At 37.8% G+C, this 16,434-nt stretch overlaps 1 protein-coding gene across 9 annotated transcripts in view; it reads right to left on the bottom strand.

Annotated features, from left to right (window-relative positions):
* NSD2 (nuclear receptor binding SET domain protein 2) overlaps window positions 1-16,434 on the bottom strand; it is a 103,556-nt gene that overhangs the window by 48,184 nt on the left and 38,938 nt on the right. For 7 of the 9 annotated variants that reach the window (XM_080410291.1, XM_080410292.1, XM_080410286.1 and 4 more), the window contains one exon: window positions 14,630-15,255. In XM_080410291.1, the coding sequence (XP_080266417.1) occupies window positions 14,630-15,226 (597 nt within the window). In that variant the 5' untranslated portion in view covers window positions 15,227-15,255. The remainder of the gene's footprint in view (window positions 1-14,629; window positions 15,256-16,434) is intronic. The other 2 variants (XM_080410293.1, XM_080410290.1) reach the window with 1 other exon arrangement.

Raw genomic sequence — 16,434 nt, 5'->3', positions numbered from 1 at the left:
TGATAGAAATCATGAATGCCTTTATCTAGGTAAGCACTAACTCTGGATGTAAGAAAGCAGAGAAAACGTCACATTACAGATAGCTTACAAAAAAAAAAAACCAAACACACATTTTTAATTTGATTTTTCATTTTTATAGTCCTCAATAGTTTAACATACAGAAGGCAGATGAAAGCTTCAGGCTTTCAGTAGTTTTAATGTTAGAACTGGAGCAAAATTCTGGTTTAACTAATTAAAGTGGCAAGAAGAGAGAACACCTTTAAGAAACCAGAAATCTAGAATGCAAAAACAAGTATTTGAAGCACTATGTTGACCCAGAGTAGATAAGGTTACTTTGTACAGGTTTTTAAATCCACAGAATACTACCATAACTAATTACACATTATTTTCCAAACACAAACAACAAAAAACTTTGATGTGCTGCAACAACACAGAGATTTTTTTGCAACTCAAACACAGAAGTACATCCAGTCAAAAAACCTAAAGCTTAATGTATTCAGAAACTTCTTTCCTCAAAGCTCTGAAAGCTGTGCCTGGTAAACACACATGATGCTATGTCATCTGATCGTTAGGGACAGTTACTCATCAAGTGATTCAGCTTTTCTGATTAATTCAGACTTGGTTCATGTGCCTCTAGCTAGAACCACGTTCCCATGTCTCAAGGTTTTTGGCTCTCTAAGGATTCTGTAAGACTCTCAGAAAACCCTTCTCACTGAGCTTGCCTCAAGTCCAGCACTCTCAATAGACCTAAAAGATTCCAAGCAGATGTGAAAAATCAAATGCTGCTTCTAGCAGTTAAATGTAAAAGTTATGCTTAAAAGCTAAAAATTAAGAAATACATGCTGAGAACAGGTCTGGAAAAACATTAATCCTAACACACACAAAATGACTTCAGCAGTTAAACTAAAGAGGTGGGATGAAAATATTTTTCAGTGAGTTAACTTTTCAGAAATGTAAAAGTTACTCAGGATTCTGAATCTCATTTTTAATTTATGAGTCCCTGTATTTTTCAGAAAGTGCAACTAAGCTGCAAGGATTTACGACTACTGTCTGAGAGGGAACTGGCTGGAATAATGAAAAGGCTCTAGCAGTGCTTCTTATTGCAGCATAATCTAAAAAGGGTGGCAGTACAAGGGTGAACATCGCATTTCAATGTATCTAACAAGCACTTCACAAATTTTAAAAATGCCCAGAATTCTTGTACTATACTGGATGACAGTAAAAAAAATTACAGGCTCTGATAAAACCTGCAAGTTTTATCTATATAATGCCTGCTGTGTTTATGCTTTTGTTTTACTGATAAAATGTGCAGTCTAAAAGAACAGCACAGAATTCTATTGTCATATGAGCTCTTAAAAAAATTCTTTTAAAACCCATAGAAAATATCACCATGAACTCGCTCACTTCCATCTTACTTCTCCACATCACTCTGATGTAGTTCCACTTTCTCATTCTAGAAATTACTCTATTTAATACGTGTCTCAACACTGAACAGTGAGCTGAAATTCCTGTCATGTACTTCTGAGACAAGCAGCTGTATGACACCAACATCTCTTCAACACTCCTCTCAAAAACATTTCTGCCAGCAGAGCATTAAATGCTTAACTATTTAAGTTCTTTTAAAACACCAGAAAATGCTAGATAATGGAAGGCAGTCACATGCATAATTTCACTTCAGTATCCAGGTTGGGTTTTTTAATTTATTGATGGGATGGGAGGAAGAGGGCATTTCTAAACAAATCTGCCATCCAGTCCCCTGATGGTGTCTATGTTCTCATATGACAAGAGCGGGAGCTTCTTTACGAGGTACTTGTACTCTGCAGTTTTTAAGAACAGCAGATCATCATTCAAATTGCAAAGTGGTATAGAAAAAAGTAATTTGGCTTGAATGTTTTTTTTTTCCTCCAGAAGAAAACAGGAATTGTTGTTTAGGTAAATTTTGGTTCCTAATAATATATAGTCAGACAAAACAGGGCATCTGACTATGCATCTGTGGAAGACGAGAAGGCAGGACTCGAAGTGCTCTTTTGGTGGTCTGTGTGACTGCACTAGAAGACAGGGAATACCTCTTCCTGCCATAGCCCATCAATTCCTTCTGTGATGATAGTTAAGCAAGCAAATTAAGATAGGAGACTTCTGATTTAGAGCATAACTGTAAAGCAAGGGAACGTCACACAAAATCAAACTACTTTTAAATACCTTCCCCTAAATTCTTGGTTCTCTACATCTTTCTGGAACTTCATTTCTTGAAAATTGTTCTCCTTTAACTAGATATCCTATCCATCCATACATGTAAATAAAGCAAAACCTGTTGGGCTTTCCATGCTGCAGAAGAGCACAGAACAGTCTTTGCTTGCCGTCATGGCTAAGTAAGCCCGGACTGCTCTGCGTACACCCCAACCTGTTACCTTTTACTGCAGTTTTGACAGAAGTAAACATACATTCAGTTCCAGAATTTCCCCTCCTTCTCCTTCCTCAATTATAGGCAAGCCCTGTAGCCTCCAAGGTAACTGCCACCTCAATCACCTTAGACCGAAACTTTAAACCAGTTATGCTAAACAGAAAGAAAAAGCTTGTGATTGTACTTCTTTTCTACTTTGGGAAAGAATTTCAGCATTTTTTTCCCCTTTCAAACACTAGACTGCAAAGAAGTTACATAGACGGGCAATCAAAGCCTCGGTGAGCAGGTGATGAGCCCCCCACAGACCAGCCCTAACACTGAATACACAGACCATTTGACAGGCTCTGCACTACTCAGTATGGCAGACATCATAATTCCAGGCTTTCTCAATTAGTATCTAATGAAAGACTGGCTCTGAAAGGCAGCTAGATGGATTTTAAGTTTATTTTGTCCATGAGGGCACAGAGTGTGGAAAGGAGTTAACTCCCTTATTACAAATTAGTTTTTCCGTGAGAAATTATGCCTTGGAGAGTACCAGTATCCTTGAAAATTCATTGGGGCCAGCAGCTGGCAACAGGCTGAGAAGGACAAAAAAAAAAAAAAAAAAGCAATGCCTTTCTTCTTCCCTTAACATTTCACAGATTTGTTTGTCATTTCACTCAACACTTTCATAAGCCATGAGTGACAGGCAGATTGAAAAGATTTTATGACAATGCTGTCAGCATCCTATCAGCCCAGAGAAATGGCCTGGCTATAGAAAACATTGGTATTTAATTAACTTTGCCTACAACTGATCAAAAAAATCCTATCGGTTTCCATTTAGTTCTGGTCTGACTAATGAATATGATGGTGCAAGAACACACAGTGAGTGACAGGTAATTTTAAATCTTAAAACTATCTTAAAATTACCAAAGAAAAACACCTTTAAGGGCAGCACCTTTACTGTACTAAGAGCTTTAGGTTTGTTTGTAGACTCTGTTATGAAAACACCATGATGAGTGTTTAGTAAACAAGGGACAAAGGTAATTTTAAAAAACCCAAACACCTAAAAGGCTTACTAGTTGGTGTCAAGAGAGAGATAACTTTATTTCTCCTAAAGTGATTAGTGGCAGAGATACTAATATTATCATTATCTATTTTATGTATATACGCAAGGAATTATAATCCCTCAAAATTATTAAAAATTACCTTAAGCATCAAAAAGCTACTATTTCACTATACAAACTTGAAAGCTATAGAAATCATTAAAAAAATCTTCATCTAACTGTAAATTGTCAAAAAGGGATTAAACGAAGAACGATGTTGAGAACTGGTAATGAATACACCACCAGAACTTAATATTGGACAAAACAAACAAACAAACAAAAAACCCCAAACACCACAACACAAAACCAAACACAACAACAATTAGGACAAGTAAAACCTGTAAATGCTCTCCCTAACAGGGAAGTACATATTGAACAACTTGCAGATAGATCTGATATCCTCCTTTCTGTTTTCATTTTCAATTCAGTTCCATCCTATATCAAAGAACTTCTACTGGACTGCACTACAATAGGCAGTCATGCTACAAACACAGACTGCTGGTGGTCTGCTTGTACTCCAAAATAAAAAACAATCTACTAGCATTGCAAAGAAACTAAAAATAATCAAGGTCCCTAAACAGAATATGCAATTAAACCATACTTTGAATCAAAGTCAGAACACACAGACAGTCAAGCATGTTCTTAACTATGGAAAAGGTAACATTGCCTGCTGACCAAATCCACATATTTTTCTGGTCCTGCTATCTACTTGTGCTGTGCTTCATCCACCAACACTCCTATTTTCTCCCATGGGCTTGTGTAATAAAAATAAAAGTAAAAATGTTTTCTCTTCTCTTGCCTCTCTATCAGGAAAGATAGTGAACTAAAGAAATGGTTGTAGAACAAACTTCATTCCTTTCCGAGGTTCAGGAGAGGTGGTAAGTTTGTCTGGACACAAAAGGAGCAACAGAACAGAAAAGTTTAGTTTTGCAATGCTGTTCTGTCACTTCAGAACTCACCGATGATTAAGGACACCATAAACAAGCAAACAAACAAAATATTTAATAGGGCAATGATTCCAAATGTTTCTTCCTTGAAAAACCACCATCACAATTATGTTCTTAGGAAAGCTCTTGCTTCCTGAAAAATTCAGGAATTTCATTTGACAAAAGACAATCACCATCCAGTCTTCAGGCAAAGGAACGAAGGAATGCAGCTACTTTCCCAATGAATGATGTCCTGTCATTCAGGACAGAGAAACAGCTTTTTCTCACTATGTGACAGAGGACAAAAAACTCGTGAAGTCAAATCACTTCAAAACCAAAAATTACAACTACAGCTGATTAAAATCCCTGCAAAACCCTCAATATACACTATTGCTTCGAATGAACAGGGTGGCAACTTAACACTGTTAAGAAAAGGCCAGTGTTCATTCTAAATGATATAAAAATACAGTATCATCACAAATATAAATGCTGTAGTGTTTGGTTTTGGGGTGTTGGGTTTTTTTAAGAATATAACTCACATATTACAGTTCATCTGTTTATCCCAGAAGGACACATCCTTAGAGGCCCCATGTTTATCCAAATAGCACCCACCTTCGGGGATGTGGGGAGTATATTTAGGTAGTAAAGCACAAGTCACTGAAAGTATTAAGAATAAAAATAAGTTTTTGCACTTTGTCTTGTTATGTTTGTTTATTATTTAATGTAAGAAACCTGTGTCATTACAGTTCCAGCAAACCACTGCCTACAGAGGGAATACTTCAGGCGGAAGACTGAAGAGTAAACCGGACCCTCACAAGAAGATTAAGAGAAAACGCTGAATTATTACTACAAAATGGATAAGAACAAGGAAATACAATGAAAAAAGCAGTGAGCTGGCAAAGTTTTAGGTTCCATCTTCAGTAAAACAAAAAGGGACACTTCAATAGAGCATCCAAGGACTGCTGCCCTCAAAAGGCCATTGCATCAGCCTCTGCACAATCACATCTGCAACACTCTTAAAACATGCATTATATTGTGCAGAGAGGTAAAGACTGAGGGGGAAGAAGACATGAAAAGTCCAGATCAAAACCAAAAAAATTTAACAAACTATATCAGGGGCTGGTGTGTTAGTTTTTCAGATTTCTAACTGTTTCATACCAATCCAGACATTTAACTAAAACCTTCCAAATTCAATTTCGTGAGCAATTACATTAGATTTATTTCTTCAAGTTATGTGTTCCTTTCTTCTACTACTAAGCACTTACTTCTTTTCCCTTGTATTACTAAAAGAGAGTCAAGTCTGGCAGTATTAAGAATTATATTTGCAGAAGACACTACATTTGAGTCATCCTGCCACAACTAGGATTTATTTTTCTTGAATGTACTTAGATGCTAAAGCTTTAGAAAAAGAGGACAAAAGGGCTGAAGAAAATTACTGTTCTACTTGCAGATCCCCCAAAAACTTTTCTGTGCTGGCTGAGGCTCTTTGAAACCAAATACAAGTTTCATGACAACAGGTTTGTTTCCTCCATTTCTTTCCACAAACTTGTCTAAAGCAGTTCGTGGACAGCATGTTATTACCATGCAGGACCCTCCCCTCCAAGACGGAAAGCAAGCAGAAGACCATAAAAATCTAAGTTAAACAGGAATTCATAATGTAGATTATGGATTTTAAAACAAGATGAAAGCTCAAATTTGTATTTCAAATCAACCACTAAACTCCTGGTTACATTTTGCTTTTTTTTCTGGCTTTGGTTCCCTCATAAGCAAGTCTCCAGGAGATGAGAAATTTTTTTAAGATGCTTTTACACTTTAAAAAAATCTGTCTCTCCACATCAGCAATCTCCCTTTAAACAGACACAATATGAGCAAGTATTTTAGAAATAAAACTTAACACGGTATTTTAGTAACTACGCTAAAATGCTTTTTTCCAGAATTAAGAGTTGAAGAGAAACAGATTCAATCATTCAAAGACAGATCCAGTAAAATGCAAGTTATGGAACGCTTCCCAACCCTCAATCTTCCTTAAAAATGTAGACAGCAGTTTCTTTCAGCTGCTTTACTGAATTTCTGCATTTACATTTAGATGACCTCTTAAATTTTAAGTTACATGCTTATTATTGAGAGGTTCCATGTTTCAGAAATTAGATAAGGTTGATCAGAATGAATGAAACCTTCTTTTATACTGGGTATTAGAAAAAGATTTCTGCCTACATCCAACTTCTCTAACCTTCATCCACCCTCAAAAATTTAAACTTTTGATGTGGTATCTGGGTATGTAAGACAGTGTAGATATGAGATGCTACAGAAGTCTGGAAAAGCGTAACTGTAGAGCCATGAAGTTTGGCACAGGAAACAGTTATTTCTGAATAATTTCCATATGAATTTCACATAGGATAACAGAATGAAAGTTAATCATCTCAGAATACCTACAGATTTTCAGAATGCCATATCCATATGTATTTTGTTATCTGCATGTACAAAGGAATCTGTATCGGGGCCTTACTCATAGCGCTTCCCCATACCCTTATAGAGTTCAGTAGGAAAGTTTTTCCAAAACACTTTAACAGATACCCTCCTCTTGACAGCCCACAAACATCCAAGGTAGCACAGGCAGATATGTTCTGAATCCTAATATTCTTGGTAAAAGACAGAAAAAAAAGCCTAGCTAATACTGCAAAGAGGCACCCAGATTTACAGAACATTTGTTTTCTGATGAAGGTAGCTACTTACCTTGATACTTTTTTGCAACAAGAACACTTCTGAAAGAAGTTGTCTAGGCTTAAGCAGAACAAATACTCATTTGGCATAAAGGGGCTCTGTTAGTTAACTAATAATGTGACAGTCAAAGTACTACTTTGCCTTTGAGATTAGAGCTTTAAAATGAATCTCCATACCTAAAAGCAGGCACAAGAGGTCTCTGTCCAGGTTGTGTTGTTACATATACCTAGTAGGTCCTCCTCTTCTACAGATTAAAGGCAAGTAAACATGATCAGTGTTTATAAACCTAGGGGCAAGTGGGGGGTTAAAAACAAAAAAAAACCCCTAAATAGACATTACCTTGATTTGGCAATGCTGAAGTATATTCCTGAAACATTCCTTTATTTTCAGCAATAAGGATGTATAGAAAACCTTGGAAACCCCAAGCAGAAATGCCCCAAGCCCACATTAAATTAAAATAGGGCAGACATTGCAATAAAACATCACGAAGCACATTATCAAAGTGCTGTCAATTCCATGAGACCCAAGAACCCAAGTTTTTTTAGGTCATCACTAGCATCCTCAACCTACACTTGGGTTGACATTATCAAAACAAAACAACAAAGAAACAAACCCAAGCTTTTCTAGCCTTAGTTGCTCTTACGAAGTCACAAATTGACTGCCCTTCTTCATACAAGTGCAGTAGGGCTTGTTTGGTCTGTGCAAGATCCAGTTCTCCTTCTTGCACTGGGCCATCAAAATAAAGCATTTTTATGAACTGTCTTGAGAAGGGAATGAATTCCTTATTATTGACAACTTACACTTTTAGCTATTGCCCGTTTTATTATGCACAAGAGAACAAGTCCTGTAGGTACTTGGTATTCACAAACAGCAGAAATATAAATGTTAGCCCGGCTGGACCTTTTTATTTATAGTAAGAGGATAACAAAATATGGTTATAGAAAAAAAAAAAATTAGTGTCTGTGAACAAAGTTCTCTTTTGGAGATCCTAAAGTTCACGTGCCCTACATGAAATCCATTCCAGAACAAGGAAACTTGTAAAGGAGGCTGGTATCACTGTTTCAAGACACATCAAAATATTTTGCTTTCGCTACTTTGCCTAAGGGTTACTACAAAGCATCTTTCTCGACAAAAGTAGGCTTTAAGGGCCAGAAATGACATCTGGTACAGATCACTAAAGTTTCCCAAAAATTTGCCTGTAAATCCATCCAAGTAACATAACCCTGAACTGTAGATCTAACTCTCAGCTAAACATGAAAGTTATACATGCATTATTTTGGTTAAGCAGAACACAGAGCAGAGCAACAGAAAGGCTTCACCATATTTTGGATAGAAAAGCAGTGAAAACAAGCAAATTCCTTGCCACACCAACTGGTAATGGTCAGTACAATGTGAAGAGGAGGTGCTGAAAGAACAGTATCCATTTAAATTATTACACTACCAGCACAACAACTAAGAATAAGTCTGGTCAACTTAAAAAACAATTAAAGCAAGTCTCATTAACCTCTCAACTGTGTTATGGCTCATGACTGTGTTATCTCAACAATCTGCTGTTGAGATGTAAAGCGAAGTTAGTTCTTCCAGAGGGTAGCCTGGCTTACCACTATTTGATCTGTCATGTCCACCATAGCGCCCAAAAAGACAAAATAAAAAAAGTCCTGGAATGCCCAAACCAAAGATGACTATGAAACAATGCAACAGTTGCTGACATTCTTTGAATCTGAGTTAGACTACATCTGTTCAGCTCTTTTCCACAGAAAGCTGGCTCAGTGTTCAGAAGCACTCAGAAATCAAACAAATGCTAAGTATTATTTATAGTGAAAACTAATGAAATTGAGAACAATATAGAAAATTATTAACATGCCACTGTATGCATCCAAAAGACATCTGTATCTGGAATGTCCTGTTCTGTTCTGGTCCCTCATTCTCAAAAGAAGAGACAGCAGAACACAAAAGGCATCACAGTTCACAAAAAGGATGATATCAAGAAGTAACATTCTGGAGCAGCTCCTGTATGTTGAACAACATACTAGGACTCTTCAAGCTGAAAATGAAAATTGAGCAGTTTGTGAGAAATCTGTATAAATTTGTCCATAATCCCTACTTCTGGTATTATGAGAGAATCAAGTGAAACAGGTAGGTGGCAAATTGCAAAGGAAAAAGCTGCTCTACTGCTTTATTACTTAATATCACGGATGCAGGAAGTTCACACTGCCTCTAAAAGAAACTGAGGCCTTCTATGAATTTAGCCATCTACAGCTATTAGATGGAAAGTCACCAGCCCTAGAAACCTGAGTCACAAACTGCTAGAGGCTGAAAGTATTCCAAGAGAGCATCCCTCCATGATTTGCCAGGTCTATACTCTCCATTATGCATTCTCCGCTGAACCTCACCCCCAAGGTGAGGTGCTGAATTATACGGCTCCTTGATCCAGCTTGATAAACCTATCCTTATATAGCATTTTTGTCATCACTTCAATATATTATTTCATATTTGATTTGGATTCCTCCACCAATGTGTTATGAAGAGAGGAAAAAAAAAAAGTATTTACATATTGAGGCGACAGTTTTACGCAGAAAGTATACTTAATTCAGCCACTTTTATGTACAAGAACAGAAAGTCTGGTGTGAAAGGCCTTGAACAAATACTTAAGCTTTCTGTAATTAATTTTGTATCCACTCCAAGAATACTCATGGCTTCTAGTCTCCCTCCAAACCAGCATACTCTTGACACTGTATGCTTTTTGGTGCTTCTTAACCTACAAGTAGTTCTTTAAGATAATTTTCCAATGAGGTGTTAAGAACAAAAAATTAAAGTTCCAAAGTAACAATTACTGCTGCACATCGTTAGCTGCTTAGCACAAACAAATTTTCAAGGCATAGCTAAACATAATCCCTTACGAATAGCTAATGCAAAGCAGTAGCTCTGGAACCCTTCCAAAAAGGATAAGAAGCTATTTCTCTTGCTCCTAAAAGGATCACCCAGAAGAGATTTTTAGGGTTACTCCTACTCCTTTGGGATTCTGATGACATCAGCCAGCCAGCCTGTGTTATCAATTGCCTGAAGACAAGATCTGATACTTCAAGAACAGCCTATTAAAAAAGAAAAAGCAATTGAGTTCACTTTACCCTACAACTGCAGAACTTGACTCCCATGGTAGTTTAGCTGCTCATTTTATGACAAGTTCAGGATTTGTACTTGACCAGGAATTTCTAAGAACTGATGGTGAAAAATACTCAAGCAAGTCCTCATTCTGAAAAAGACATTTATTTGACTTTGTTTTTTCTTTTTACTTTTTTTTGAAAAATAAAACAAGTCACCTCAGGGATCTGGCTGTAACACCTATAACAGGATAATCGGAGATTTCATGAGCACAACTCTCCAGTCTTACGGAAGGAACTTGGTTTCTGCTCATCTCTACTGACTAGATGCAAGCTCCACAGCAACATCACCACCTTCAGTGGTCCCCATCTTCCTGTATTTAGCCAGCACAGAAACATAAAAAGCAGCAGCTAATCTTCAGACTGCTTCTGGTTCTACCCTTGCTGGATTTCTAAAACTTTGCTATTCCCTGGGAAAGGCACTATAACATTACGTAGATAGCGGATATAATGGAGTTGGCTGGAACATTTTTTCTCTGAGAAAATGACATAGCAACATAAATACAAGACAACGACTAGTGGAATTTCTCCAGTTAACTTGCACCTGCACTCTAATGTAGCTGCTGCAAAGTCATTATAGACTGTACCAGGCAGACAGAGTAACAAACTGCCCAGGTTTCTGGTGTAATACTAGAAGAGGGCTACAAGACAACTGGGTAGGAAGCTATGTGGAAGGTAGAGCTTTTGGATCATGTACATTTTACACAGCTGGAATACCTAAACTAGGAAGTGTAGGAGCGTGTGGACTTCCAGGTTTGTTCTGGACACAGTTTTGCTACTTTTCCAAGCTACTGCACTGTGCTAGAAGTCATGCCAGGAAGCCATGCCAAAAGGGCAAACTGCCACTTGTAGGCCCAAACCGGCTTATGCAGAACAAGCTCAAGTGTGCCAGTATCACATACTGAGCTGTTCTCAGGGTTAGGGAGCACAGACCTACTTTGGGACCACCAGCATGAGAGCTGCAGATATATGTACTCTATTCCCCGTATAGCAACTCTGGATTGCTCTAGGGCCTGGGCTTGGATTACTTCATATTAGTATATGAAATAAAATCTCTGCCATTCTCCTCCAAACAGGATTGTTTCACTTCTAATGAAAGCATTGAGCGAGAAAAATCTAGGTAAGTCCTCATTCCTAACTGGCTGCGTGTTGCAGGAACCGACAAGAACAATGACTCAAAGAGCAGCCAGCCACCACAAAACCTAGCACTGAGGCATACTGCCATTCTCATGAGCAGCACTAGAAAGTGGGCAACTATCAAAGCCCATGGGTTTGGCATCGGTTCAAACATCTAACATGTGACGCCTACCGCCAGTAACACAGAACATTCGGAGGTGGTGTCAGACCACTATCAGTGTGGTGCCTTGGCACAGAAGTTGTGAAACCAGGACTTATCAGAAGAGGCCTGGATTTTAGAGTAAACTCCTCAGGTAGAGAGATCCTAGAGGTAAGGGGGGAAGAAGGATGAAAGGCAGGACAGAAGGGAGGAAAGAGCCACAGCTTGTCCCACTTCCTCTCTGCTACCTTGGGAAAACGAAAGCAGTACAAGCTGTTTCTCGGAGGCCTGGAAAAGGTGGTGGTTACCAACAAAAACCCAACTCATGTCAGAGCTGGGCAGATCACGTTTATTTCCAACTGAAAACTGACTTGCAGATGAAGTTTTTAACAACCTTCCTTTATGTTAACAAAAAAATGCCCAAACAACAAGAAAATCTGACAACAGAGCACTGGAACATTTGTTAAATGATATGCCTCTCACCTCAGCAAGATAGTAATCTGCTATGTCCATCAAACACAGATATAATTACCTTACACAAAAGGCAGTATTTGAACCATGGTGATTTTTGCCAAATCAAAAAAGAGCTTGGACAACAAAGAAATTGAGAGAAACCAGCCCAGAAATAAAACCAGACAAACAGGTTTTACATTAACTTGCAACCTACAATAAACAGGTCCCTAAGTGCAAAATTAATCAGCTTTTACTCCTAATATATTTCTCTAACTTGCACTTTGCAGCCACAATCAGCTACATAAAACCACAGTGTGATGCGCTAACACTAAAGCTTTGGATGTTGGCAATGAAACAACAGCTAGAGCAGGGGCTTGAAACCAAACAATATTGATATTGAGATACTATAGTTATGAGCACAGAGAATACATGTGCGTCACTAGTCTACATGCGGACAAAGATTTGAAAAATCTCCTTCAGCATGTTCCCTAGTATTGTGTTTTTCTTCTTTTATTTTAAATCTGCAGTTGCAAACCCTCCCTGCAAGAGAAAGGAAAGCCCCAGACTTTTTACAATGAGTTCTATCATAAAACAATATGTGTGACCTTCAAATGCTTTTCCTTTTGCCCTTTGTGCTTTTTTAAAGTGCACTATGCAAGGGGAAAAAAAAAAAAAAAAAGGAAAAAAAAGCCAGAAGCATGACCCTCTGTTTCAAGTGCTCTGAAAAGAATAGGGTTATAATACTGCAAAGTCTGAGCTCAACCACGTGGCTGTCCTGGTAGTTTGGCAGCTCATGTGTTCAGCACAGGAGCAAACAACCCCATCGATCTCCAGCCATCAAATCTCAAGCATTCTGGGAAACAGTGTTGACATGGTTTTCTCCCAACCATTTCTGGCCAGAAGACAATGTGCAAAAGCCAGATGAAGCTTTTTTTTTAACCTTAAATGAACCGCTCACCAGGAAAAATTAAAGGCCACCCGTAACAACCAATGTGAAAGGCCTCAGAATAAACTGTGTAGATGGACATATTAATACTGCCTCTTCTTTCTAAATTTAATAAAATAAAATGCCACACAAATATGCTAGTTGTTGATACTAATAAATACAGCACCTTTTAGTTCAATTTATCCTCATTAACAATGAGCAGGACAAAGAATTACTCCAATTATTGACTGTGCCCATACTTTTTTACCTCTGAGTAGAGATTTGGAAAATTCTGAATCAATTAGTGTTACAACATACTGTTTAACAAAATTAAGGGAAACAAACTCTAATAAAATTACTGAAAACATCAGTATTAATCATTCTAGAATGAAATATATTCAAATCATAAACAAACGGTAAATTATTTTTGATACAGAGTTCTGTGAACTCATTAAGTAGTTTTAATGAAAATAAGGGTAAATGAAATCAGTAAAGCATCAGCTATGTGTGTGATTCTCTGCATGTGTGACCTTGGGAGAAAGTAAGAATCAACATTAACTAGTAAACCTGCAGTTGACAGGAAACTGTAACATAGAGTTTGCATTTAAGATGTGTAAAAAGAGGACCTGTTCAATAGCCAACACATTCATAAATGCTTACCACTGCTAAACAACACTATTCTGAATTACTCACTGAGAAATCTAATATACATAGAAGTATCCCTGCTACGTAGGTTTCTTCCTCAGAGATAAAATGACTGCAAACCACATTCCTTTAAAGGGAATCTAGCAACAAAAACTAAATAAAGGGGGGAAATGGCTCCCAGCAGCATTCTTATTTACAGCTTGGTAAAGTGAAATGTCCATTTCTGCCCATGTTTAAAAGAAGCCAAAAACAGGTGAGCTTGACCGCAAAAGTTAATGGCATTTAATGCAAGTATCTAGATCTTTCCAATGAATACAACTCACTAGGTTATAGCAAGCAAAACCAGCTCTTTTCAGATGACAAATAAAGGTAGGGACTAACATTCCAACTGCCAAAATCTGACAGTAAAGAGCCTCACTTATCAGCCAACTGACAGCTGAGTAAATGTTTCTTTAATTAAGAACAGGAATATAGAAATAGTTTTTCTCTGAAACATCTGGTTATTAGGAAGCCAGAATAGCTCATGCCCAACAGTTAAAGGCTACCTTTAAATTCAGAGGCCTCCCCAAATCCCTTGCCCAGGTGCACATCCTGGCTAGGTCTTTGCTGCATGTCTGGATGAAGTTTCTGTTTCATACATGCCATACTATCACACCCTGATTTCATAGAATCATAGAATGGTTTGGGTTGGAAGTGACCTTAATGATCATGTAGTTCCCCACCCCCCACCACGGGCAGGGACACCTTCCACTAGACCAGGTTGCTCAAAGCCCCATCCAGCCTGGCCTTTGCTCTGGAGATTTATTTTAATTATAAGGCAACAGAACTTACGGTGTACTCCTAGTTTCACCAATAAACACGGATCAGAACCACAGTGCATCTGTTCCTTTGTTGAGACAGAGAGTATCACAGAAAGCAAACTGTTTATGGGAAGCACCTACTGAAATACCCGAAATGAAGATTAGCATATAAACAAACAAAATCTCAGTATGATTAACAAACCTAACAAAAGAAAGAATGTAAAAAAAAGTACTACCTTCTTTTCAGTAGGGCTTGAAGTCTTTGATACTAGTGCTGCTTCAACAAGACCCTGCTCAAGTAAGGAGTCATATTTTATGCTTCTTTTCCTGTTTCTCCTCTCCTTGTTTGCTGGCTTTTGTTCATTTTCCTCTGACTGAGACACATCTGCACCATTGTCTCCACAAATGGAAGATTCAAAAAGAGGCTTTCCATTCATGTATGTTTTAGTGATTTTCAGCTTAATTTCTGGAGAGCCATTCTTGATAGGAGTAGTGTTGGGTGGTGTTGCAACTCCCTTGATTTCCTGGGGTTCAAAGCGCAGCTTGGCATCTTGGGCCCCAGACTCGCCATTAAACACACGAGAGGTTAGATCTTTCAATTTATCAGCTGGAATAAACGGAAGAGCCTCGTGGCCATTATATTTTTGCATGACACCTTCTTGTAGGGTGGCAGAAAGTTGTGCTTTGCCCAAGTAGACAGAACACTCACGATTCACTTCACAATTCTGAGTTTTCCCATTGGTATTTCCAAGGATCTCTGGTACCTGCTTCATTTTGATGTAGTTAATTTTTCGAGTTAACAGTTGAGAACTTCTTTTGATGCTAAAGTCCATTCAGCCCAGATGTTTCCAGTCTTACTCTGCTATATTAAGAGGAAAAGACAGAGAATATTTTTAATAATACAGAAATGTCAAAAGCTACCAAGTATTCAGACAGGTATGTCCCCACCAATACAACTCAATGTACTTCAAGTTTTACTCAAAAAGTGCTGTTTACAATCTTCATAACCAAAATACTTCAATATATATATTAATATGCATTACAAAAAAGTAAAAACAGATTGATGAATCATCAATTTTATTAAAGCAAAAGCAGAGCAAAACCACAGCTTTAATTTTAACTATCTGTTAACAATCTACAGCATGAGTCTTACCAGTCTTACCCACACTAATTAATCAAAGGCATTGGACTGTTCAAAACAAGTAAGAGTTAGACCTAAGATAATATCATTAATAACAACATAAAACAGATGAGTCTATTTCTAAGAGGTTGTGCCAGCATAAAAACCCCACAGGCTGTGTTCCTGTAGCACCTACACCATGGACAGCAGCATCACAAGCTTCTCTTCCATACTCTACAAAACAGGCACCTCCATCTTCCATCAAAGCACACCTCCTCAGGAAACAAGACATCTCAGTCTTCAGACATACCCCAAAGTGTTCCGGCTATGAGAATGAATAAAAGGCGAGCGTTCTGCATCATCAACACCAACCCACTGGGAAAAAGCTGATCCTTCAGGCCAGTGAACCCACTGTGCAAAATTTAAATGGTCAAAGTAATTGCTGGAGTTTCAGCTTTTTCGTAACAACAGCAGCAGCAAACACTCACTTTTTATACAGAAATGTGAAAACATCCAGCAAGCTAGAACTGCACTATTATCTGCCCTAGATAGGTTTTCCAAGGGTTCTAAAAGCCGACCCAGCCCATTTAAACATTATATTATTGCAGCAAACGAATGGCAGAATGACTCCTTTGCGCTCCTAGACCAAGCAAGATGATTGTTTTCATTTCTAAAATTCATATGCATAAACTCTTCATATTACCAGGTCCAGTGTATACATGATATAGAGAAATACACCATCATAAATATTATGAAAGCTCAGCACAATAATCATCATATACATGCTCAGGTAACCAATTTCATATATGATTAAGTCCAAGAACTGTCACATCAAATCAAAAATTCATCAAATCTAGTCTCATACACTTCCAAAAAAGTGCAGTAAAAAGCATGATGAATAACTATTGAATTGTCAGTTGC

Source organism: Falco punctatus, assembly GCF_963210335.1.
Source record: "Falco punctatus genome assembly, chromosome: 1".
NCBI classification, from domain to species: Eukaryota; Metazoa; Chordata; class Aves; order Falconiformes; family Falconidae; genus Falco; species Falco punctatus.
The sequence above is the reverse complement of the archived record's forward strand: the minus strand, read 5'-3'. Positions and strand labels throughout refer to the sequence as shown.